The sequence below is a fragment of the Leptonychotes weddellii genome, chromosome 15 (assembly GCF_054177405.1).
Source record: "Leptonychotes weddellii isolate Sample4059 chromosome 15, ASM5417740v2, whole genome shotgun sequence".
Taxonomy (NCBI): Eukaryota; Metazoa; Chordata; class Mammalia; order Carnivora; family Phocidae; genus Leptonychotes; species Leptonychotes weddellii.
Window position 1 is genome coordinate 11,082,900 of NC_138383.1, and position 25,069 is coordinate 11,107,968.

At 44.4% G+C, this 25,069-nt stretch overlaps 1 protein-coding gene across 1 annotated transcript in view; it reads right to left on the reverse strand.

Annotated features, from left to right (window-relative positions):
• Positions 1–600: 600 nt before the first annotated feature.
• The window catches only part of LOC115938207 (centrosomal protein of 112 kDa-like), a 136,185-nt gene continuing 111,716 nt past the window's right edge, over positions 601–25,069 (reverse strand). Inside the window, exons 5-7 of the mRNA XM_081804655.1 lie at positions 5,800–5,901; positions 1,894–1,958; positions 601–1,067 (exon numbers count right to left, since the gene is read on the reverse strand). Of these exons, the coding sequence (XP_081660781.1) occupies positions 1,064–1,067; positions 1,894–1,958; positions 5,800–5,901 (171 nt within the window). The 3' untranslated portion in view covers positions 601–1,063. The remainder of the gene's footprint in view (positions 1,068–1,893; positions 1,959–5,799; positions 5,902–25,069) is intronic.

Sequence of the window (25,069 nt, forward strand, 5' to 3'; positions counted from 1 at the left end):
CAAAAGAATACAGAGCATCCATCCACTGCAATTCAGAATTTCCTCAGCAAATGGGGCTGACCAATCAGCATAGAACACAGACCAATCAGCAACGACCAATCAGAAGCAATGTGCTGATTGGTCAGTTGGGTGGAGACAAACACCCAATCAGGAGAACACCACCATATTCGCAGAGAGGAAAATGGGGCCAATCACAGCTCATCTGCCACCACTTGCCACTGGGTTGCGTGGCCTTGGAACACACCCTTCTGTTTTTAGGCTTTCTTAAAGAGCATCAATTGATACGATAATGAAACAACCACCATAAAAAGAGAAAGCAACAATAGAACCATAGCTGCTACATAAAATTCTTACACCATTCTGCCTCTGGAGTCCCAGGGTCAGACGAGACCAACGCGACAACTCCTTAAACTGGTATCAGATGACCCAGTGATTTTTATTCTAAATAAACGAACTGCTTATGGATGTGATCTCTGACACGACATAAGGTATTTTTCCCCATAGTACAATTTGAGATTGTCAGGATTTTCTAGGGAAAAATACCGTGGATATGCCATACTTATTTTGGCAAACGAGGTGCAATAAAAAGTAGAAATAAAATTGATAAGTACAAAATATAATGTTTTAATAATATGTGAACACAAACATGAAAACAATGTAAGCATGCTAAAAATTGTGATGCGATACTACAAACGTGATTTTGATCATACGCAACTGGTAAAATTCTATACAAAAGCGTCAACAAGGCATATTATGAGAAATCACTTCTTTCCCCAATATAAGCAATTCTCAGCACACGCTCAAATGCACGCGAATATGGAAATCCGAAATAAAGGAATGTTAAAAAAAAATAACTTAGGCAGACACAAATAAAACCACCCCATAGCGTATGAGTGATGCACGTGTTTATGATCTTAATTACATTTAAGTATTAAAAAATGCCATTGATCTCACAGTTTACAATATCCAAATCTTCAAACCTGCTGGAAGAAATCCACAGTGCAGCCCAGACAGTGACATCCACTGCCCTCGCCCTGTGCTACTCAGGTAAGCCTTCGCGCAGTTACCTGAAAATCAAAGATCTCAGTTAATGATTTTCTCCAGGTCTGATGGGCATGTCAATGATAAAATATGTCCTAACTCGGGAGGAGTTGGATAGAGGTTAAAAAGGATATTCGGTATCAAAATTTCATCATTTATGCCCAGAAAGGATCCAATCCCATCTGCACCAGGTAAGAGAATCTTTCGAAAAGTGAATGATTCACAAGGTCTTAACTTTTAAACCGATGCCAAGTAAGTGCTTTGGCCTTTCACTGCGTGAAAAGGGAGGCTGTTTGACTGACTTAGAGCAGGTAAACATAATCTATGTCTGTGATGTCTCTGGGAACCCTGGACTAAAAAGGCATCCTTGAGAAGCGCATGCTGAGGGCACTAAAGTCACAGTGTTGCCACAGCACCGAGCCATTTATCTATTTTGGTCTGGAGAACATCTGCAACAGTGCCAAACCTCCAGGGAATACGGGGCTTTGAAGATGTGGGCTACCACACTAAGGACTGCATCACCTCGCTATCTTAAAAGAAAGACGGTCTCCTTAACCCTGCAACTTGGCTTTAAGACAATGTCTTGTCAGGACGATGCAGGTGAGGCCCAGACTTGTCAGGCATCTGCAGATTCTCTCATTCTGTTCTGATCGTACTAAGCACTGTGATTACAAGAGGTGGGTGGCTTCTCAAAGACAGGCTATTTAGTAAAAAAAAAAAAAAAAAAAAAAAATCGGTATTTTTTTGATACTATGTGTAAGCATTTTAATAAAGACCCTACGGTCAACCCGGGGGACTCACAGGTGCCAACAATACAAACTAATCAGAAGGCCGTAGGAGCGTGGGCTGTACCTTCTGCCTTGGTATGTAGTCAGTTCTTCTTGAAGGATGGATGCTCTCTTCTGCAGAAAGTTAACCTAGAAAAAGACACCACGTATGAGCAGAGGCGAATGTGGCTGAAATGGCCAAATATGGTGCAAATAACGTGGCTCCCTAGATAAAAGGGAGAGGGTTTGTTGAATGTCAGTGTTGTGCTTTTCACCTTTGATCACATTGCATCCCTCCTGAAAAGCAATCCGAGACAAGAGTCCATCCAAATTCATTACTGCAGAGCCATTTTGGTCTGGCCCCAGCCCGTCCTTGAGGCTCCATTTCTCCTCCCGTCCTCCCCACCATCACCACCTTGTACACCATGTCTTCCTGACTCCTTTGCCCTTTGGCACGGGGCATTTTCTCTCTTTGGAATACTCGGCTAACTATCTCCCATTTATCCTCCACCGTTTAGTTCAAATGTCACCTCTCCTACTGACTTCCTCGATTCCTCCCCAACAGCTCATCACATCCTAGGCAAAGTCAGGGCCCCTCCTCTTTACTCCTACTCCTGTGCTCCATTATTAGCACTTCTCAAGCTGCACTGGGGTTATGTGTTTTCATATCTCTCCCCCAAACCTGAGAGCTCGTCTGGGACAGGGAGGATGTTTCTTCGTCCCTGTGTCCCCAGCTTCTTTCACAGGGCTGGGTGGGACCCTGGTGTTCACTAGTGTTTAATGAGTGAATGAGTGAGGAGAAAGAAAATTACTGTCTTCTGGAAACCTCAGTCTGTCCTGGGGATTCCCTGAGGTTGGAGAGACAATATTGGTAGTGGAAAGAGCCTAGGCCAGAGTTAGGCCAGCTTGGGTTCCACTCCTGGCTTGGCCTCGATGGCTCTAGGAAAGTTACTTGAGCTCTTGATGCCTCATCTGTGAAATGGGATCGATGAGAGCTGCTTCCCAAGGTTAGGAGGAGGACATGAAAAGACTAATAGAAGCCGCCTAGTGGCTTAGCATGTTCTCTTAAATCAGATCTTTACAGTGTGGTTTGATTTTTTTGGAAGCATAAATTTCTATATAGTATTAAAGATACCTCTATCAGGTATGAATTCAAAAGCACCTTACACGAACAAATAGAAACAGTTTGGGGGTAACTCCTACTATGGCTCGATGTAATCAAGAGTCAGCGGTATTTGATCATTTCAGAATTGTTTACTCTTGCTGCTTTGGTCTGAACTGAAACCATGGCAACGGCTGATTCTGAAGCCTAGTTGGCCAGAGAACACTGCGGGCGAACAGCAAATGTGCTTGCAAGAGAGGAAAGCACACTTTCTCTAGACGGGTACATATCCAGGTGGTCCCCCTCGGTTTTGCTTACTTGTAATATCACCCTGGTCTTAATTCTAGCCAATTGCTCAAATGACCCATAGGACAATTGATAATGTTGACAGATGCAAGCATTACACTGATTCGACCTCCCCTCCCCACCCCTGCTTTGCGATTGGAATCCCAACAATTTTCAGAAAATACAGACACCTGTGCTTTCAAACTAAATTTGCACCCTCTGTGGCCTGCGACTCCTCCACGCAGCTGCCAGCTAGCAGGACTCTCTTTCTGGGTCAACTTCCAGTTTTAGGAGGCTGAAGTGGCTTTTATTACAGGGAAATGAGGTGAATGATAACAGAAGCCCTGCAGGTGGCTATCAGATTTCTTTCTTTCGGTCTTTTTTCCTTAAAAAAACCCCTCCTCTGAAGGTGCCAGGTCCTCCATAGCCAACCCTATGGAAGCTCTCCTACAGAGTTAATGGGTAAACCACACTGCAAGGGAGCTTTCCATGTAAATAAAAATGACTTAACCCTTTCTACCTTAACACTTTCCTGCAGTCCTTATGTTTATTTATTTTTTATTTTTTTAAAGATTTTATTTATTTATTTGAGAGAGAGAATGAGATAGAGAGAGCATGAGAGGGGGGAGGGTCAGAGGAAGAAGCAGACTCCCTGCTGAGCAGGGAGCCAGATGCGGGACTCAATCCCGGGACTCCAGGATCATGACCTGAGCCGAAGGCAGCCGATCAACCAACTGAGCCACCCAGGCGCCCCTGCAGTCCTTATGTTTATAGGCAGGAGCGAAGCCAACAGTAGCCCACAGAATGCTAGAACGGACATTTCATCTTCAGGTGAGAGGCTTTTGACGGAGGGGAATACATACGGGGCGGCCGAAGTTTGCTGCGCGCGCTTTGCCCTACACATTACAAAGAGCACATGTGGGTATCATCCAATCGTATTGGTTCGTAAATCAATTTATTGAGCACCTACTATGTGGCAGGCACTGTTCTTGGCACAGAGAGCAAAGACCTCTTTCTCTCAAGGAGCCTTCCCAGAAAAAAGTATGATTTCCTTTTTTTTTTTTTTGAAGTTTCTTACCAGAGACACGATTTGCAAATATTTTCTCCTATACCATGGTTTGTCTCTTCAATTTCTGAATGTTGTCTTTTGAAGTATAAAGTTTTAACTTTTAGTAAAGTCCAATTCATCTGGTTTTTTCTTCTGCTGCTTGGGCTCTTGGTGTCACAGCGAAAAAAATAACTCTCACCTAACCCAAGGCACAAAGATGCACTCCTTAATCTAAGAAGATTTCTTCTTAGAGTTTTTTTTAGCTCTTACATTTAGGTCTATGATCCGTTTTGAGTTAACTTGTTGAATAATCTGATTGTCCCAGAACCTTTCTTTCCATTTTTCCCTCAGTCTTGGGACATTTGGAAACCAACTGATCAAAAAAATATATAATAGGGTGGCTCAGTTGGTTAAGCATCTGCCTTCAGCTCAGGCCATGATCCCAGGGTCCTGGGATTGAGTCCTGCATCTGAGCAAGGAGCCTGCTTCTCCCTCTGTCTGCCGTGCTCCCTGCTTGTGTGTGCTCCCTCTCTCTGTCTCTGACAAATAAACAAAATCTTATATATATATAATATATATGTTCTTTTTTCCCCTGGACTCTCAATTCTATTTCATTGATCTCTGTGTCTATCCTTTTGCCAATATTATACTGTCTTGATTATTACAGCCTTGTAGTGAGTTTTGAAATTGGGAAGCATGAGCCCTCCCAAATTCATTCTTATTTTTTCAAGATGGTTTTGGCTACTCTGAGTCCTAGCTATTGCTTTTCATCAATCTCAGTCATACAAGGATTCTTAGACATACAAAGGGAACATGACTGTTGTAGGGGAAAGTACATTTTAGGTTCCTAAGTGTATTAGAAGTGGGAACGTGTAGATTCGTTCCCATGTTAGAGTCATTAGACTGGCAATATATAAAATGTGTTTCTAGAAGTACATGGAGAAAACTGACGTTGGGAGCTGTGAAATAATCTTAAGCATCTAAATTTACATCCAGTGCATCTCTCACACTGTATTTCATAAGCTATTCCAAGAACTACACATTTCAGCAAGAAATATTTAACTGAATTATTTGAATACCTTGTCATTATTCTGCTTGGAATTTAAAATGCATCTTGTTATGTCTAACAAGCATACAAAACACACCAGAATAGAAATGCTTCTAATTTAGCCATCGTTTCTGTTCCTCTGCCCTTTCACACAGTCAGGAAATCTCCGATGTGTCAAGTGATGGCATTTGGGGCCTGGTACCAAGAGGAGAAACGGGGAGGCTGTACTGGAATGTACACTGTAAATGAGGGAAAGTAACCATAACTGAACTTTTCAATTTCACGGGTGCTTGTAAGGAGATCTTATTGAGACAATGAGTTGCAAAACTAGTAAGAAAAACTTAAAAAAAAAAAAAAAATCCAAACAAAAAACAATTCATCCTGGTTGTATGTTATGTTATTACATTAATTTCTGGCATCAGTTCAGAATTAAACTTATTTGTGAGTCTGTTTTCAGGATATACACACCACCTGAACCCCGAGGGAATGCCTTGATTCTGGTAATTACCTGTGACTTTAGGGAGGAAATGGTGTCTTCCAGCTCTTGTCTTAGAGATGCTGGCATCAATCCTTTGAATTTGGTCTCATATTCTTGTCGTATATAAGTTATCTAAAGTGAAAAAAAAAAAAAGACAGCTTATCAGTTTTTTTCCCACGGAAATGATTGTTTTCAATTTTTAAAATAATAAATAATAATATTTATTTATCACAAAGGTAAGTTTGCTACATGTGGTCAATAAAGATGAAACGACAGGAAACAGAGTTACAAACTGAAAAAGGCACTCGGTCTGCCCTTATATGAGTCTGGGAGAGACAGTTCCTGAAACGCTTTTATTTCTTTAAAATCCCCATTAACACAATTTTCAGCCCTTGATAAGTAAAACGCCTGTTCTCTCCTCACCGCTCGTGATATACGCACTATGCTAACCTTTTCTTGATCAGGATGTGGATTATGATCATTGATACACCGTGATTTGAGGACAACTCAGGCTATGTTGTTGCTCTGATTAAGACACTCCCTCCAACTGGCTAGGCAGCTGGGTGCTCGATATAATCCATAGGACAATGAAGATAGGAATAAAGAAGAATCCCTGCTGCTGTGCCTCCAAGACTCCTCAACACAGGGAGACCAGAGTGTCTTGCCATTGTGAACTTCTCTGGCTCATGGGCTTCCCTCTTCCTCCAGAACACAATCAAGCCTGGGCTCAGCTAACTGATGGATCCCTGGGCTGGTTTGGTGGCTCATCTCTCTAAAAGCTACAGACAGAAGCAAAGGAGGGAGGCAGAAGAAGAGTCTTTGGAGGGATATGCCTGAGCAGAATGAAGAGGTTCATGAGTATGTGTGTCTTGGTGTCTTTCTCCAGTTATTTGATTTCTCTTCCTCTTAATCTGAGATGTGACGGAATTCAAAAACCTATTGCATGTGCCGTGTGTGACTTAACTGAGTATTAAAGCAGAATTGCATAGTATCCCATAAATGATTCATTGGATGCACCTGGAAATAAGGTAACATACTATGAAAATATGTGCAACTGAGCTCAGTTAAGACAAGTCTATGCATTGATCTACTGAAGATAATTTAAAATTACCAGCCTTAATTCCCAACTTTTCTTAGACTAAACCGAATTAAGAAATGTGTTCTAATAGTTCATTTCATTATCCATTAAAATCCCATGGCAAATGTTCTAGAATATGATTTTTCAATTTTTGGCAAAGTGTTTTTTGACCTATGTTATAATCTTGTGATTTACACCTAAAGGAAAAACAGAAATAATGAAACATGATCTCTCCCAGTGATGTAATAATTTTTCCCACCTTCTCCTCTTGGACTTAAGTTCAATAGTTAGATCAAAATGAAATGCACATGCAAAGCGAAACACATGCTTTATAAAACAGATCTTAAGGGCAACATTTATCGAGGGTCCACAAGCTGGTATATTGACTATATTTTTCTATTGTTCAACACTGGCTCTGAAATTTTGAGCTACTACTCTTTCAGAAGGGACTCCTGTGTGCTATCTCTCTTGTATCCTTGTTTGGTTGGAATGTCTGCCCGCTGTCTGTACATTTGCAAGACCACTGAGCTGGCTATAATAATGCCCAACCCCCATTTCCTCTCCCCTAGGACTTTGGCAACTTTTCTTTTCAATGTCCTCTGGCATCACATCCACCTACGGTGAAGTCTGAAGCCAGGCTGGGTTCTTTTCTGTGTTGAAGGTGACTTTCTCTGCTTGAATGCCCATGTGATTTTTCTTTTTCCTCGATTCAGGAACTCCACTGGGATACGTTTTGGTATTAATGATGACCATTTTTCCTGAGACATTGTGCATGCCCTTTCTGTCTTTTCTTGGGGCCATCTTCCCTCAGTTTTAAGTACTTTGGAGGTGAAGGCCAAGCACTTAAGTTCTTCGGTTAATTCTCATAGTTTCTCTTGACTCCTTTGTCTTGTCCCCACTTCACCTTTCATATCTGATGGCCTCCTTCTACTGGAGGCTAGGCCACAGACAGCAGAGAATGGTGTGTGAACAAGACTGCCCTTTGATCACCCTATCACATCACTTTTAGATTCAGTTGGCTATATTTTCCAACTTTTTTTGAGGATCCGGGCATTTCCACTTTCTGTCTACTACTCCTTTGTTTTTATGATTTCAATGAATCTGAGTGAACTTAAAATGAGCTCTTGGAAAATCTGAAATTACCTCACTTATGAATGAGACTATCGACCAGGAAAATATTACTACCCTGAGTCCTTAAACCCAAATCCTGAATTTAAAAATCATTATACCGGGTGCCTGGGTGGCTCAGTTGGTTAAGCGACTGCCTTCAGCTCAGGTCATGATCCTGGAGTCCCGGGACTGAGTCCCGCATCGGGCTCCCTGCTTGGTGGGGAGTCTGCTTCTCCCTCTGACCTTCCTCTCTCTCATGTGCTCTCTCTTGTTCTCTCTCTCTCAAATAAATAAATAAAATCTTTAAAAAAAAAAATCATTATACCACACAGAATCCTGTTACCTTAATAAAGTCATGGAAAACTTTAATCTGTTTTGCTCTATTTATAAGGTTAAAAATGTTACGACCAGCAAACATTTATTGAGTACTTCCGATGTGCCCGATACAATTCTAAGTGCTTTATTAAGTGGTGAATCCTTCTGACAACTCAGTGAGGTAAGCACAGAGAGGCGAGCAAGCCAGGACTGGAACTCAAGGAGTCTGACTGTCAAGCATGCATTCTTAGCCACTATGCTCTGCTGTTTCTCAAATAACCTTTCCAAATGCTGAGATGTTTCTTCTACCCCCAAAGGAAAAGGACATCACAGACACAACCAGTTAGAGAAGTTTCATCCACTACACACTGGTGCTCCCCACAATATAACAGGGGCTGAGGAAAGGGGCGGACGTACGACCATCCTTCCAGACATCCATCTGTTCTTTGCTTTATTCCTTTTTAATGGCTACAATAACAACAACAATAATTTCTTCCTCACACTTTCCCACTGGTTTAAAATTTCAATTGAAGATTTATAGATAAGACTAATTTAAAAAATCTCTACAAGTGCAATGCACATATTGACCTAAACTAGAGGTTCCATAAATCCCCCACAGAAGCACACATTTTATGGTCCAACCAGTGAAAGCTGTATCTAAGTTTGTCACATGGCAAAATGAGAAAGAGGAAGGAAAGAATTAGCTTATATTCTTTCATATCACTTTCAATTCCTGCTACTATTTTTCTATCCCCACCTCTGACCCAGGATGTGTTTGAGGGGGAATAATGAGGGGGTGATAACACTTATCTATAGACTAATCACAAACTATGAACTGCCAAATACGCCAATCTCCTTTCGTCTTCCTGCCTTCCCACATTTCCCTTGTGGTCTGAATCCGACCTTACAACAGATCAAGAAGCTAGAGGAAGTTGAACTGATCTAAGCAAAGGGTTTGATGGACATACAATTCCTTTTATTAAGGCAAATGAAAGTTTTTATATATAAGTCTATATTATTAGGTTTGAATATTAATTTTCATTAGCATATACTGTCCAATTATACTCGTGAAGGCTATATTAGTTTATTAAATGCAGAAGCATTCAAAGACTGTTCTCACTTGAATAATTCTGGAAAGTCATTTCCAGGACTGTTTTGGCTCATTTCTACCCTACCTCAGCACTCCCACTGCCCTCTAAAAGCACTGTGCATAATTATCTGCTCTTCCACATTCCTCAACCACCTCACGCCAAATAGATTATCAGCCTCCCCCCTTCCCGCTTTCCTTCATCTTCTTCCCTTTAGCAAAGGAAAATTAGGAAACATAGGACCTTGTGACAAACAACGACATTCCTGTGATGTAATAAGACCCCTGGACGCTGAGTGGAAATGGTGTTATGTATAACATGGTGCCCGCATGACCAAAGACAGCTGTGCTCCGCACCATGGCAACAGACTGCCCACCTTTCCCTTGAAGGCAGAGCACTGACAATATTTCCTTTAATTTTTAAAAAGGACCACGAAAGGGGCGCCTGGGTGGCTCAGTCGTTAAGCGTCTGCCTTCGGCTCAGGTCATGGTCCCGGGGTCCTGGGATCGAGCCCCGCATCGGGCTCTCTGCTCGGCGGGAAGCCTGCTTCTCCCTCTCCCACTCCCCCTGCTTGTGTTCCCTTTCTCACTGTGTCTCTCTCTGTCAAATAAATAAATAAAATCTTTAAAAAAATAAATAAATAAATAAAAAGGACCACGAAGACTGAGAACAACCATAACTAGATTTTAGTGTTACATTCAAGTAAAACTTACATCCCGGGTTATCGGCCAAATACTCATTCGCATAAACAAGAGTCTACAGAATCTGTAGTTGACTTGAGCCAATGGGATCTCTGGAGATAAAAATTCAAAGTGATGTTGAAAAAAGTGAACCTTGGAAACCTTACAATTTCACTGAAAACATGGAAGGAGAACGAAAGCACATTTTGTGGTTTTTTTTTTTTTTTTTTTATTCTTATGTTAATCCCCATGCATTACATCCATTTTGTGGTGTTTTTATTGAAAAACGCTATCAACTAGTGATGTCGACATGTCATAACCATGTCAAATATGTCACCCTCCTGTGGTATAACAAACAAGATGGAAGCCTGCAGCTTTATACACACAACTTAGGGATGGTGCCTCAGCCACAGGTTATTTTATCGTAAGCTTCCATGCACCCAAGACGGCATTCACTTCTGAAGAGGTGAGGAAAGGGGAGGCCACTGGGGTTCCTGTGTCACACGTTCCTGCATAGTCATTTGTGATTGTTTTCTGAGATAAGAGGGAGGCACTTTCGGAAAATGACTGTGCCTGATATTACTTTACAAAATCCAACCGCGCATGTTGGGGGTCAGCTCAGCAGATGAAAAAGGGAACTAAGTCAGACTTCTACTGATGGCATCTCTGAATTATCTCCCCACTTTGCTGTTGCCCTGGGACCGTCCCAGTCCGGGATGCCTTTGTCTTGCACCTGACCCACAGACGTACTAGTAATGTTGGTTTTGGTTTTTGATTCAAATTTTCTTAACATTTAAAATCACAATCAAATCCTTTAGTGAGACCAACAAGGTCCTGCACTGTCCGGTCTCTATTCACCTCTCATTGCCGTCACTTGACGGTCGTCTCACTTCCAGACACCAGACTCGTTGGCTTCTTTCTGTCCGTTCACCAGGTGCCTGGATACTTTCCCTCACAACAGGCCCTTTCTCCTTTTCCTCTGCCCACTTTCCTGTCCCGTGGGGTTTTGCCACTCCTCCATCTAGATCTCTGGGTGTAGAGGGTCCCGCAGCATGGTGGTCTCAGGGGGCAGGCCCTGGTGAGGAGGCTGCATCTGGGGCAACTGCCTCCCAACTTCAGATGAGCTAGAGCCCCTCACTGTGGCAGGCAATAGCCTTCCTCAGTTTCCACAACAGCCCTCGCTCTCATGCTGTGACCCAGTCTCTTGTCATTTCACTGGCAAGGAGCCCCCTCAGCATTTTTGTCCCCTGTTACTCCTGGGACTTCTCTTCCAGCTGCCTCTGCCTGCTGATGAGCTCGGGACCCTGTACTCGCGGCTTTGGCTTCACTCATCACTCTGGGGTTCTGTTCTGTTTCCAGGTCACACACAGATGTCCATCCTGCTTTTGACTCCCAGTACATTTTACTTTTCTCTCTTTTTTTTTTTTAAAGATTTTTTAATTTATTCATTTGAGACAGAGAGAGCAAGCGAGAGCATGAGCAGTGGGGAGGGGCAGAGGCAGAGGGAGAAGCAGGCTTCCCACTGAGCAGGGAGCCCGATGCGGGACTCGATCCAGGACCCCGGGATCATGACCTGAGCCGAAGGCAGACACTCAACCAACTGAGCCACCCAGGTGCCCCCGTTTTACTTTTCTCTTTTTGCATTTTCTCATTTTCTATTTTACCAATTATCATTGAGTGTTTGGTGCAGAGGGGGTGCCCGTGACTTGACCTTACAGAGCCATCTTGTGCAAAAGGACAGGCTGTTTTGTAACCTGCCTTTGAGCAGTCAAGTGTAGGAGTTAGGAACCCAGACTCTGGAGCGGGAATGTTGGAGCTGAATCTGAGTTGGGTCCCTAAACTGCATGCCCTGGGAAGGTTAACTTCTCTGTACCTTAGTCTCTTTATCAGGAAAATGGGAATTATAAATTCTTGGGGCTGCTGTGAGATTTAGGCGACTTAATACATGTAGGAGTTTTACAAGAGTGGCACTTAGTGAATAAATGTTCAATAAATGTTAGTTATCATTACATCATATAATGGAGGCTATCCATATATATTTCATTATATTATATCTATGTATATTATGAATTATATATATATATATTTCATTTAGCCAAGCCTCTAGCACTACACTTTTTGATTTCTAATTATTTGCAATACTAGAAATCCTGATAGTGGGCGCCTGGGTGGCTCAGTTGGTTAAGCGACTGCCTTCGGCTCAGGTCGTGATCCTGGAGTCCCAGGATCGAGTCCCGCGTCAGGCTCCCTGCTCAGCGGGGAGTCTGCTTCTCCCTCTGAACCTCCTCCCTCTCATGCTCTCTGTCTCTCATTCTCTCTCTCGCAAATAAATAAAATCTTAAAAAAATAAAAAAATAGAAATCCTGATAGCAAATTATTTGCATATATTCACGATTAACTTGAGGGTTCCATTTAAACCTCTTTTTGCATTTTTTAGTATCTACGGATTGAGAAAGTACATCATGACAAAAAGCTTCTATGAGTTCAGAATCAATTTTAAGTGAATTTGTATTTTATAATTAAAATTATCTACATGCCTTTGGAAAGCAGTAGTACCTGTTTTTGACTCATATTATTTATCCTGGCTACCGACCATGATTGGTGTATGTATGAGTTTCCTCAGAGCCTTGCCAATAGCTCTGGTCCACAGGTGGGGAATCATTGCTCCACGCTGAATGATTTAAGGAAAGGATCTCAGGTTAAAGCTCTCTCTCCACCCAGCCTGGATTTCTACCCATTAGATACATATGGGAGGGTTGGGGGAAATTAACAGATGCTTCTTCTCACTGTGGATTCGGGGATCCAGAACTGTGTCCTTCTAACACCTGGCTTAGCTGAACGCCATAAAGCAAATGGAGTTTGATTGTTGAATAAATTGTAGGGGGTTGGGGATGAGGGAAAGCACAAGAGGTAAGTTTGGAGCATAGCATATAGTCTGAGACAGGGTGAACATGGGTGGGCGCTGCAGTGGAGGGTTTGGAGTAGTGGAGAACATCAGAAAGATGCCGGGCTTTCTTCAGGGTGGTGACAGGCAAGTTAAGAGGTGGGCGGGAGGGGGACACAGGGAGGGAGGTTACCGGGGGGGGGGGTCTAATAGAAGGCGAGCAGAAATGTGGGGGATGTTTCTGAGCAATGGGCCTTTGTGCAGCAAAAAGTTTTTGCATGGGCTTTTTAGGGGAGGGGGTATATAAAACTCATCAGTTTGATACTGAATTCCAATGTGGTTTAAAGAAAAAGAGTGAACGAAATTGTAGTAAAAGATGGTGCCAAAAAAATGCTCTGGTGCAGCTGAGAAAAAAAGCACTGCCTTCTAAGAAATGTCATTTTTATTGGGGTTAAGGCATTATGCGTTGCCACAGCAACTGCCGAGCGAGATCCATTTTAAGAAAGGTGCTCTGCAGCCATAGCTGGTGTACTTTGATTCTCAAATACAAAGTGAAAAATGTAGAAGTAACCATAGTTTTCTCAACAATCCTCAAAATGTTCATTTCCCCCCTCTTTCTTCAATACAGTTTCATCTTATGATTCTTTATTCCAACGGGGTGCCCTCAGACCGAGGCTGCAGCTCAGAGGACCCCCTCGTTCCCTGTACCTAGGGACCGGTCTCTGGTCCGGTCTGCAGAGAAGCCTGCTGCAGACTGGACCTGAGCCTCCCAGGAAAGGGGGTGGCTGATTAAGGAAGCAGCCACCAGCCCCTCTAATGGGAGGACAGCATGAACTAGTTTCTGGAAAGGGTTATTGTTTTAAGAGGAAGGAACAGTTTTCTGGTACTGTGGAGAAAACCGTGGCCCGAGGGTGAAGACAATGGTCCGAACCTAGCACTTTTGTTAGCTTTGGAAGCTCTAAATTCAGCTGCGGGTGGTTGGAAAGATTCCTGACAGCAAAAAGAAACCTGGGTTTCATAGTCTATTCATAAGAATCAACACACATAGAAAAGATGAGAAGCGGGTACGATAATCAGAGGCCAATACGTTGCCCAAATCTGTCCATGAAACAAAGACTTAAATACATATCTAATAAAAAGACTGAGGTGGTGGCAGGAAATAAAAATGTGTGAATATTAAAATTTTGGAGGACATGTTGCACATAAGCGGTACCCTTTCCCTGCTGATGTCGAAGAAAAATCTGAAACCGTATTTTAGAGCTCCTATGAACAAATGTGGCCTTTGGAGGTACTCATTTAGAATTTCACAAGATATATGTGGTGGATATTTGCTTCACCCTCCAGCATTCATTCGAGAGGCTTCTGCTTCCTGGAACACACTCCTCCCCCACACTGTCCACTCAAGATCATGGGGGGTGGAGTATGTGATAAGGCCTAGCCAATCATCACATCACATGCCCCTTGTGCTGGGATCATTTGGGGCCTGGGTACATGATCCAAGTTGAGGTCACCAGAGTCACCAAGAATCATGGGACAAACTCTCTCATCCACTAGACTTCACCCAGGGGGCGTCATTCTGGGGTTGTGTCAGCCATCTTGCTACCACAGAGTGAAAGCTGGACTGAGAGGGGAGCCAATCCAGAGGAAGAAGAGCTGAGAACTGGAGAGAGAGAAACTGGGCCCTTTGTCCGGCTGACCCCGAAGTTCGCCCTGCCCTTAGATTTTTTTCAGTTTGGGTTGCATTTTCTGCCACTTGCAACTAAATTAGTCCTGATTGAAAAGGGGTAGAATAGGCAAAATATTAACTTGCATCTATGTGTTGCGTCTGTTTGACCAAGGGTCAGCAAACTTTGGCCTACAGGCCGAATCTGGCCCGCCACCTATTTTTGTAAATAAAGCTTTATTGGAACACAGAAATGCTCATTTGCTTACCTATTATCTTGTGGCTGCTTTGCATGACAATGGCAGAGCTGAGCCATCCTGACAGAGACCAGGTGGCCCGCAAGTTAAGTCTAAGCCATTTTCTCTGGGGCCCTGCACAGAACGTTGGCTGATCCCCACGCGCACGAGAACCACGAGGCGGGGAGCGCACTTGTTTTGCCGTCTGTGGCGGCGCCAGCATTTATCTTGGTGCCTGGCATATGGTAGCAACTCAATAAATATTTGCTGAGTGAATGAATGAATCAAACTTCACAGCACACCGTGTTAGGTCCGTCTTTGTCTTCAGACGACAGGATCTTTAGAATGTGGAGAGCAAACAACTCACAAAACCTTTCCCGAAAGACAAAGAGCCGATTCTGTCCGTGAGGAACCATCAGGGTCCTGCGGTTTTTAATCAGCGCCGTGGCTACGAATAAGCGGGCCAGCTTCAGGCCTGAGGGAGGGGAGTTTGCTTCATCCATGTTCTGCCCCCTCCTCACGACAGGACTTTTTATAGGGTCGCCACATTAAATGGCTCCTGCTTCCTGGTGTGTGTGTGTGTGTGTCTCCTGAAATTAAATGCTGGCTCCTCTCTCTCTGGAATATATTATTTTGGTTTCTATTCCTAATGTTTTTCTTCCGGACAATACCATTGCTGGAATTTTCCTTCACATACGTTGATACATGCTAGGAACACACCCTTACTTCAAAGATCGGCTGGCTGAAGTCTGAGAGGGCTATGATGCCTGCACCAGTTCTGGAGGCAGAGACTGAGAAAGGCTGAATGGGGAGCCTGCGGAGGCACGTGCTGGAGAACGTGGACACGCGGCGGGGCCGAGTTTATAGGAGTTAAAGGGAAGCAACGTGTCCACTTTACTTCGGAAGGTCCATCTTCAAAAGGGTTTGGAGAGTACGCTTTGGGGGGGGACGGGGTTGTTTTCACTGTTGTCCTCTCAGCGACAGACTGGGTCAGCCCTTTCTGGGTGGGGCGTGCCGAGGTAGTGTCCATCAACGGAGGACCGAAACCCCAACCAAGGGGGGAGGGGAAAGACTCCCGAGACTTTTAACTGACTTCCTTAAATAGAAGACCCAAGAAGACTTACGGAGTGAGACTGATATTCAGTATGGCTGGTAGGGGTTTTGGAGTCCATGTGATATTTGCTCTTTGTGAACTGAAGTAAGGTTGGAACACTTGGCATATGGTAAACGCTCAGCGAACATTGTTTTAATGAGTTAATGACTGAACAGAGCTATGGCTGGATAGATAGTTGGGACCTTGAAATTATGGAGGCAGTAAAAGTCATCCCATCGAGTTTCGATTGAATGTAATAGAAAATAAAGAGAAATCAGCATGGACAAACCCCTGCTATGCTATGTATTAAGGAACTGATACATAATCTTCCACCTATTGTCAAGATGCCATTCAATCCTTCCATAAAATCTGAGAGACAGATAGTATCATACCCATTTCATAGATGAAGAAATAGGCCCACAGTGAGTAACTGCTAGACCCAGGGCTGAAGCTGGACATCTAAACCCGCTCCGTGCCCACTTACGGTGGGGACACTGGGAGGTGAGGGGTGAGGAGGATTCATCTGAAAATGTTGTAAAGAAATATCAGGAGAGGAACAGGCTGGGCCTCCGGGACAGCAAGAGCGGCTGGAGTGATATAGGAGAGAGAGAGAGAGAGAGAGAGAGAGAGAGAGAGCGCTCTGGTTCAAAGGCAAGGCTGTGGGAAGGTCCTATCACAGAAGCTGACGATGAACTGGCTTATAAAGAATAAAAGTGAGAGGTGAGTCGAATGAGAATTCAGGCCTCAGCCACGTGCCCAGAAGAGCGATGTCCCTGGAGAGACGGGGTAATGGGTGGAGGGAGCCCGTCTATGTGTGGGTGGGAGAGAAGACATGGTTTGGGTTTGCATTTACTTAGACCTCCTTAGTTTGAGGTGCCGGGAGACGTTTGTGAGGAGAGGCAGCTGTGGAGCTTATGAGAAAGGCTGGGATTAGATGCCTGAGAGGCCTGGGCTGGAAGAGCAAGGTGAAGCCTTAGGAACGGAAGGGCTCTCGAAGGGGGAAGGAGAGACTAAGAATCCCCCAGGAGCAGAGAGTCACCCACAAGGGGCTCCACCATGCAGGGTGCAGGAGAAGTAGAACAAGAGAAAGATCAGGAATGGTGGGAGAGGTGGGCTGAGAGGCAGCAGAGTAGGGAGCACGGCCTTGGGTTTCACAGGAAGGGGCAGCTGCAGGGAGGCCAGGGACCATGGGCATCATTTGCTCCCCATGTTGTCAGCATGTGTGAAACGAAGCCATCTAGACCGCATATCGGTCCTGAGAGATTTGGGTGAACGGCAACACTACAAATAAGGGTTTAGGATGGAATTAGTTTGTTGATAAATATGTTGTTTCCTATTTTAAAGCAAAAATTACAGTAGGAGTATCCACATCTAACCTTCAGTTAAATATCACTCCAAATATCTGATTTAGTCTGAGATTTTTGACCTGGTTTGAGGGTATTTTTCAAAAGAGGCAAGCTATGACTGCTCTTTATTTTCTGCATATTTAAACTCTTGACAATTATAAATAAGTTAAATCTCTCCCTCAAAGTACCAATTATCTCCTTATGTTTGAGAAGGCATGTCTTGCCAGATATGGCATTCTATACAAAACACAAAATAGGAATACAAAGGCGGTCATTGTCCCACTGGTGCACCCGGGATTTACTTAGGCAGTTCCAATTAACACTAATGAGGATTTTGTGCATGAATCCCCTTACCTCCCAACTAATGGGAACAGAGACCCCACAACCTCATAGCAGAAAATTTCAAAACACCATTGTAAACAGTCACTGACTAAATTCATGAGTTGTTCACCTTTACACAGCAGAGATAAAAGAAATTTTCATTCAATTAAAAGTTAGGGAACGTGCAGTTATCCAAAGACTCTATTCAGGCTTTCTGAATGACAACGGTCGGGATCTGGATCTGGCCAACGTTTCCGGGTGATTACTCTGCATGGCTCTGTGTGGAGTAGCAAACGGTTTTTGTCTTTGGGAAGCTTACACATTTGACATCAGACACGTAAAAAGGAGCTATATAAAAACATAATTGAAGGATAATAGGCCAAGGAAGGGAATCGGAGAGATTGATTACTTCTAAGTGGGATAATGGGAGTCTTTAGAGAGGTGATGAGATTTGACTGGGACTTTGTGGAATGAATAGGAACTTTCTGGATGGAGGAGAGGAAGAGCTAGAAGCATGCAGGTGAACGCGTGTGGCATGCTTCGGGACTGCCAAGTGGTCAGGTGAGGACGGGGGTCGTGGGGGTGGGCAGGGGACGAAGGAGACGGGTAGGGACTGCTTCTAGTTTTTTTTTTTTTCTTCAACTGCTTATCTACACTGTTGCCCGTTTCTCAAAAATGAAGATCTGACCATCTGCCCCCAGCCCCAAGAAAGCGTTTCAGCACCTATAGACTAAGGACAGCCTTGTTGGCACCGATCACCTATGAACCTTCTCAGCTGATCTTACTTTCGGGGATGCCTTGTGCTTCAGTGAGGACTTGCATCCTCCCCCCTGCCCTCCTGCACCCCCCCAATCCCATGACTTTTCGTGCCTCGTGCCTTTGCGCATATTGTTTTGTGCTTTCTCCTTCTCTGGACCAGCTGGAGCGCTACTCACTGTTCTCAGAGAGACCTCTCTGGGACACCTTTCCTTAGTCGTCCAGTCCTAATATGCCTCCAAGTCTGATGCATCTAACACTTAGGATTGTTGTGATAGTGGTCAGCAACCCCACCATCGACGGCTGACAATTACTAAGTGTTTTCTATGTGTTACGCACCACATTGCATTCTTCTGCATATATTTTATTTTATTTACTCTCCCTACCAATTCCATGTGGTACCTTTATGATTATTTACATATGAAGAAATAGGCCGAGAGAGGCTCCTGGCTTATCCACAGCCATAACAGCTAGTTAGCAGGTGCTCTAGGACCCGTATCTAGGTCTCCCGTACCCAGAGCCTCTGTTTTACTTCATTGTCACAGGATAATTATTTTTGCACTGCTTTCTCCTCTTAGACTGTGGGTCCCCTGAGGGTAGGTTCTATGTTTTACGGGAGATCAGCGCTATTTAAAAAGAAAATAAGATGACCTCATTATTGAGCTGAAGTTTGAAAACATTATAAGGATTATTTTTGGCATCATAAAGGCATTTTTGCCAGCTTTTTATGCACGAAGCAGAACATACCTGACCACATACATCCGGGCTCTACACCGGCTCTAGGTCCTATGGAGAAATGGCCCGAGAGCAGTTCACGTTCAGTGTGAGAGAGACTGGGGTCTCTATTTTCACAAATCAGACACACTGGTAGGAATATTAACTTGGCTTGGTCTACTGGGACATATGCCTACCAAAAGTAAAATTTCTTTTAGAAACAGTTACATTAAAGTATCTTTTAAAAACTTGGGTAGTTGTTCCTGTCTTCAGTAAAACCAGCACAACCCCAAGAAACTGTGGGGGAGATTAGCAGTATGTTAGATTGAGCAAGAGGTTTCCTCTTCTAATCTTTTTTTCATTATTCTTTTCACTAGTGTGCTTTTCCAGTAATGTCTCGGCGCATTCTTTATAAAACTGTTGCCCAGATCTTTTCTAAAACACATCAAACCAACAAAGGTCAAGTAAAGAGCAGGAAGATTTTGTTCTTTCAGTTGAAGACATTTCTTTAATATTAAAAATGTACTGAAATCTAGAAACATATTCTGATGATGTCTGAAAAGAATTCACGGTGGAGAAGTCAAGGCACAAAGGAAAAAGCTCTCAACAGCCGTTCCTGGCTGAGGGATCCTCATCGGGACAGCTTTCTTCTTTACTTCAAGGACAGAGAAAAATCACTATTTAAAATTAGAAAAAAATTTCCTAAACATTAGGTGCTGATATTATGACTAATGTTATTCTTCAGGCTTATTGGCCCTCAAGGTAAAATATATTATAGCGCACATTTCAACTACCTCATTTATATGTGAAAACAAACAGAAAGGGTGTCTTTTCTAATCCAGATTGAATTCTAGAGGTTTTGTTTTGCTATTTATTTCCAAGCATTGGAGGCTGCTATCAGATCTTTCTGTGTGGCTCGAGTGCCCAAGTGGGTCGCTCAGGACTCCGCAGTCCTTTCATTCCCGGCTTTATCTTGTGCATATATTGAAAACCAATAGCAGCAGCAAAAAGTCCGAGATTTGGGGGATAAGGATACCGTTTATCTTGCATTATGCTAACATTTTTTTTTTTTTTACAGCCCCGAGAAAATATTTTTGTGATAGATTTTCTTTGAGAAAATTAATCTTCCTTCCTCCTGGCCTTAAGAAGATTTTACTTTATTTTTATTTTTTAAAGGAGATTTTAAATAGACAGGTGGGCCCAAGTCCCTGGAAAAGTGGCTTGTGTGACCATTGTCATGTTCAGTGATCTTGGAAAAATAAGGGTTGTTGACTGCAAACTTAGGTTAATATATACTTTAAATGTCCCGTAAGGCAGAGCACACGTTTGATGGAACGAGCACTTTCAGAAAATCCCGCTGACATTTTTAATTTCATCTACGCAGGGAGCTCAACTGTGTTGCTGGGCCGCATGCGGTAACCAGAAGCAGCCTGGGAGAGAGGCGGGTAGCCAGCGTGGCTATATAAGGATTAGGTGCAAAGTATCAAAGGGTATCTAGTCTTGGGCACAGGGGCCTTTAAACTACTGTCTCAGGATTTCTGGGGCAATCTTTACGTCTTCATTTAAACGATTCCCTGCCAAGGGGACACAGAGCCTGGTGGGTGGTCAGGTGGCAATCCACTAGGATCAGAGCCACTGCCTCAAGGAAGCCTGGCTCCCAGTGTGCTCAGGACTGGACCCAGACATGTTATGGCCCATGCACTCACCTCTCCGCCTCTCCTAATCAGTGCCGAGCCCCTCATCGTTCTCAGTACCAGCCTATGCTCGGCGAGGAGCACAGAGGAAGAAGCAAACCCTATCTCCAAGGAGCTTCCAATTTTGTTGGGAAACCTAACTAGCCCACAAACATTACACATTCAGCTATGGGGAAACAGAGCATCATAGAAACTTGGGAAAAGAGATCTGTGCGGCATGGGGCACTTTGGGCAGGTCAGAGGGGAGCAGGTGGGTGTTTAGGTGTACTGCCAGAGGTGAATAGCAGTTGGATGGGCAGACATTTGGCGAAAGGAAATTCCAGGTGAAGAAAAATTCCCCGTGAGCATGACTGGTATGGAAGCCGGGAGCCTGCTGAGCGGAGGCCTGCTTGCGGGGGCTGGGGGCCCGGACACAAGGCTGGAGAGGTCATCCAGACCACGAGAGTCCTCGGAATCGGGCAGAGAAGTCTCTTCCAGCAGGAGAAAACACTACAGCAGTGGTATTTAAGGAAGATTAGTCAGAGATGAGAGGCAGGGACACCAGCTAGGAAGAGGCCATTTCCTCCAAACTCGAGGTGATTCGGATTCAAAGATGACAGCCAGAGGGTGGAGGGGACGGACAGAACTGAAGAGGATGGAGAAATCACACGACTGGGTGATGAGATGTTATCAGGTGTGACTGATGGAGGAGGCAGAGTCCAAGGCAACAGCAAGCACAGGCTTCCTCTCAATCCTGCACACACGGTTAGGGCTCGATGTCCTCACGGATGGACTATCTTCAAACGTTTGGCCTCTTGGTTCCCGCCGGTCTTAAGTCAGCTTGGGCTGCTGTAAGAAAATTCCACAGCCCGGGTGGCTTACACCACAGGCATCCACCTCTCCTGCTTCTGGAGGCTGGGAAGCCCAAGATCAGGAAGCCAGCAGGGTCAGGATCTGGTGAGGGGGCCCTGCTGCCAACTTACAGCCAGCCACCTTCTCGCAGCTCCCTCACACAGCAGACAGTGAGCTAGACCTCTCGTGTCTCTTCTTGTGAGACACTCACTAACCCCCTGTACAGGCCTCATCTCCAAATACCATCACACTGGGACTTCGGGCTTCAACTTAAGTATTTTGGGGAGACACAAACATCCAGCCCATAATACCACTTCACTTTTTTTTTTTTTAAGAGAGAGAGAGAGAGTACAAGTGGAGGTGGGGAGGCAGAGGGAGAGGGAGAGAGAATCTCAAGCAGACTCCCCGCTGAGCATGGAGCCCGACGCGGGGTTCGATCTCACCACCCTGAGATCATGACCTGAGCTGAAATCAAGAGTCAGATGCATAACAGACTGAGCCACCCAGGCGCCCCTGTACCACACCTCTCTTTTAATGATGACCACTTCCACACTCCAGATAGTTTTCTTCCTCACTCTGCTTGAGTCACTGGGCCTTTTCATTTGCAAGCCCAGCCCTGAGAGCTGCTGAGACAACCAGGTAAGGACAGGAGGCACATTAGTAGCTGGGGCTCAGCGGCTGGAGACAACAGAGTTCTCTCACTTTTGTGGACTCAGGACCCAGTGGCCACCCCCAGGCGATGGTGGTTTACTTCATTAACCCCACTGGTTTGCATGAACTGCCTTTCCCCTCTGCCTTCTGCTCCAGGCTGCTGCCAGGATTAGAGCTCGGGGCCAATGAAACCGAGCCCAAGACTCCTGGGGCTGTGGAAGGGAACTTCCTCTCTTCTGCGAATTTGAGCCTGGAAACACAGGCCCAGGAAGTGCTAGCAGTTATCTTGCAACGATGAGGGGGACAACCTGCGGACATTGGAGCCAGCAACAGGGACACAGAGCTAACAAACGGAGAGAGAGAACTGGCTTTTGGTCACATAATTTGAGTAATTGGATTAAGCCTCCTTTGAAGCCAATACTACTTCTCAGTTACAGGAATCAGAACATTCTTAATGTTTAAACCCGTGTGAGTTTCAATTAGCTATTTCTAATGGATTATTTGACAGGGGCCAAGATCCTCCGCCAAGCCTCTTGACTTTGCAACCGACGAGCTGACCCAACCCATCAGCCAGCGACCATGACGTGAGGATGGCCACTATTTAAAAGTCACCACACCCTACTGACCGGACTGGCTCCTTGGGCACTGACCTCTGCCCCAAGCCCCACACCACCTTCTGCACCGCCAACTACCTTGGCCCCCCACCCTCCCTCCTCACTGCATTCTAACTCTGCTCACTCAAAGCCTCCTTACTTTACAAATCAGTGGTGTAGTTCCCCGCGTGAGCTCTCTTGCTGACTTCAGCTAGACTTTACACACTAACATCTGATGTCTCTGGGTCCTCCGGGCCAAACTCCCGCTCTGGGTACTGCCCACCACCTGCTTTCCCCATCCGGAGGTTCTCTTTTGCTGCTGCAGAAAGTCAACAACAACAACAACAACAACACACACACACACACACACACACACAATTATTTTGATAGGATCAACCACACATTCATGCTATTTAACCTCGGTGGACCTTCTCCACTGGTGGCAAACTTTCTGCTGGCCTCTGTTTTACATTGTGTGGTGGCCCTTTGCCACACAGCTTCCATCTCACAAGAGACCTACATACCCAGCAGCCAACATTGCTAACGATCTGCCCATGACTGGCCTTGGGGTACTTGAGGCCCTAATGGTACCTGTGCTCGGTGAAACTTTGGGTACCACCTGGGGAGCACCACAGAAAGTAACTATTCAAAGACAAGGGGTTTGGTTATTTGCTGTGGTTCTCAACTGATGCAGACCCTCATAGCAATAATTTCAGAGGGCAAGGTGTAAGTCAATAAAGTAAGTAGGTAGAAGTGATTAAGGACGGGGCCGCTTTAAAGCAAGGGCTGACCAATCTCCCGAAAACAGAACCAAACTGCTTCACCAGAGAAACTACTTTTGTTTTGACGAAAAAGCACTAATAACAAGTAATGGGAGGTTCGATCGATAATTAAAGAAAAAGGACACTTCACTTCCGAGCTTTCCGAAGCGAGGCTGGCAAATTATGAGTCTGGCAAGACACAGTCAAGGTACTCTGGTTTCTTTGTACTCTTCTCCCCTTTATTTCAGGTTTTATATGAATGAAACACGATGAGTAATTCCTTCTCTTTGGATCCTCTAGGATATTATTTAAACACTGGCATCTGGTCTCAGGGAAATTTAATGCTAAGTCAGAGAGGAGTATTTGGAAAAGAGCTGACATCTGGTTTGGTACTACCCATCCCTGGAAGTACACAGTGAGAGCTGAGGAAATGAATGCATGGCTGGCTCTTGGGTCCTGGTGCTGGTGGGGCTGGTGCCTTTGGTGGAATGCATACCACAGTGTTCCCTTTTATAAAGTGAGGGGTTAGCGCCGCCTTCTTTGTAGCAATGTCGTGACCTCTATAATGCTTCTTAAATTGAGGACAATGATGGACCCACCAAGCCCCAACACATGATTTAAATCTGATCTGACAGTACTTAAACCCAGAAGTCCAGAAGGCTAATGGTTGAACAAGCTTGGGAAAATGTCCAGGGAACCAAACCAAATGTAGAAGCCCAAGGAATTACGGAGAGCAATCACAACTTGAGGGCAATGGGGTAAGGGAATAAAAGGATATTCTCTGAGTTGGTATCTGTTATAGGATTGACTTAAGCTGTGGTCCCACTCTGATGTACTAGAAAGCAAAAAAAAAAAAAAAAAAAAAGCCAACCAAATAAAACAAGAACAAAAAACCCTAAACAAACCCCCAAAACTCTAAAATCCTATATTCTTTCCCCTTATGCCTCTATAATTTATTATATCACAGATACGCATTTTAAAAATATTCCTACTTTTGTGCAAAAACAAAAGGCCCATTGAAAGGAGTCCAAGAGAGGCTCACACTTAGCAATGGGAATTAGGGTGAGCATTAATTTCAGGAACAAGTGTATTTTACATTTCATACATTCAGGTAGACAAAAATGGAAACAGCTTCAAGGTCAGCTTGTATTATTTGTGTAGTGAGAGTCAACGTAACTTCTGGAACAACCACAAAGAACAAAATGCACAACAACGCAGACGCCGTAGAATCCGTCCTGGCCTGGCGGTTAATACGCGCAGTGTCTCCCACCACCTGGGAAGCCTGCGTGTCGCAGCTATTCCTGCCCTTCAGGGTGGAGCCCGATGCCCGGCACCCCATTCTTAGGGCAGTCACCTCATTTCAACAAAAAGAGACTTTATTACCCCAGTGACTTGTGTTTTAGTAGTTTTCTTTTCCTAACCCTGATCCCCCACCTGGAAAATCCTCTGTTTGCAGTGGTTAAGCCCTAAAGGTCCATGTAATTCA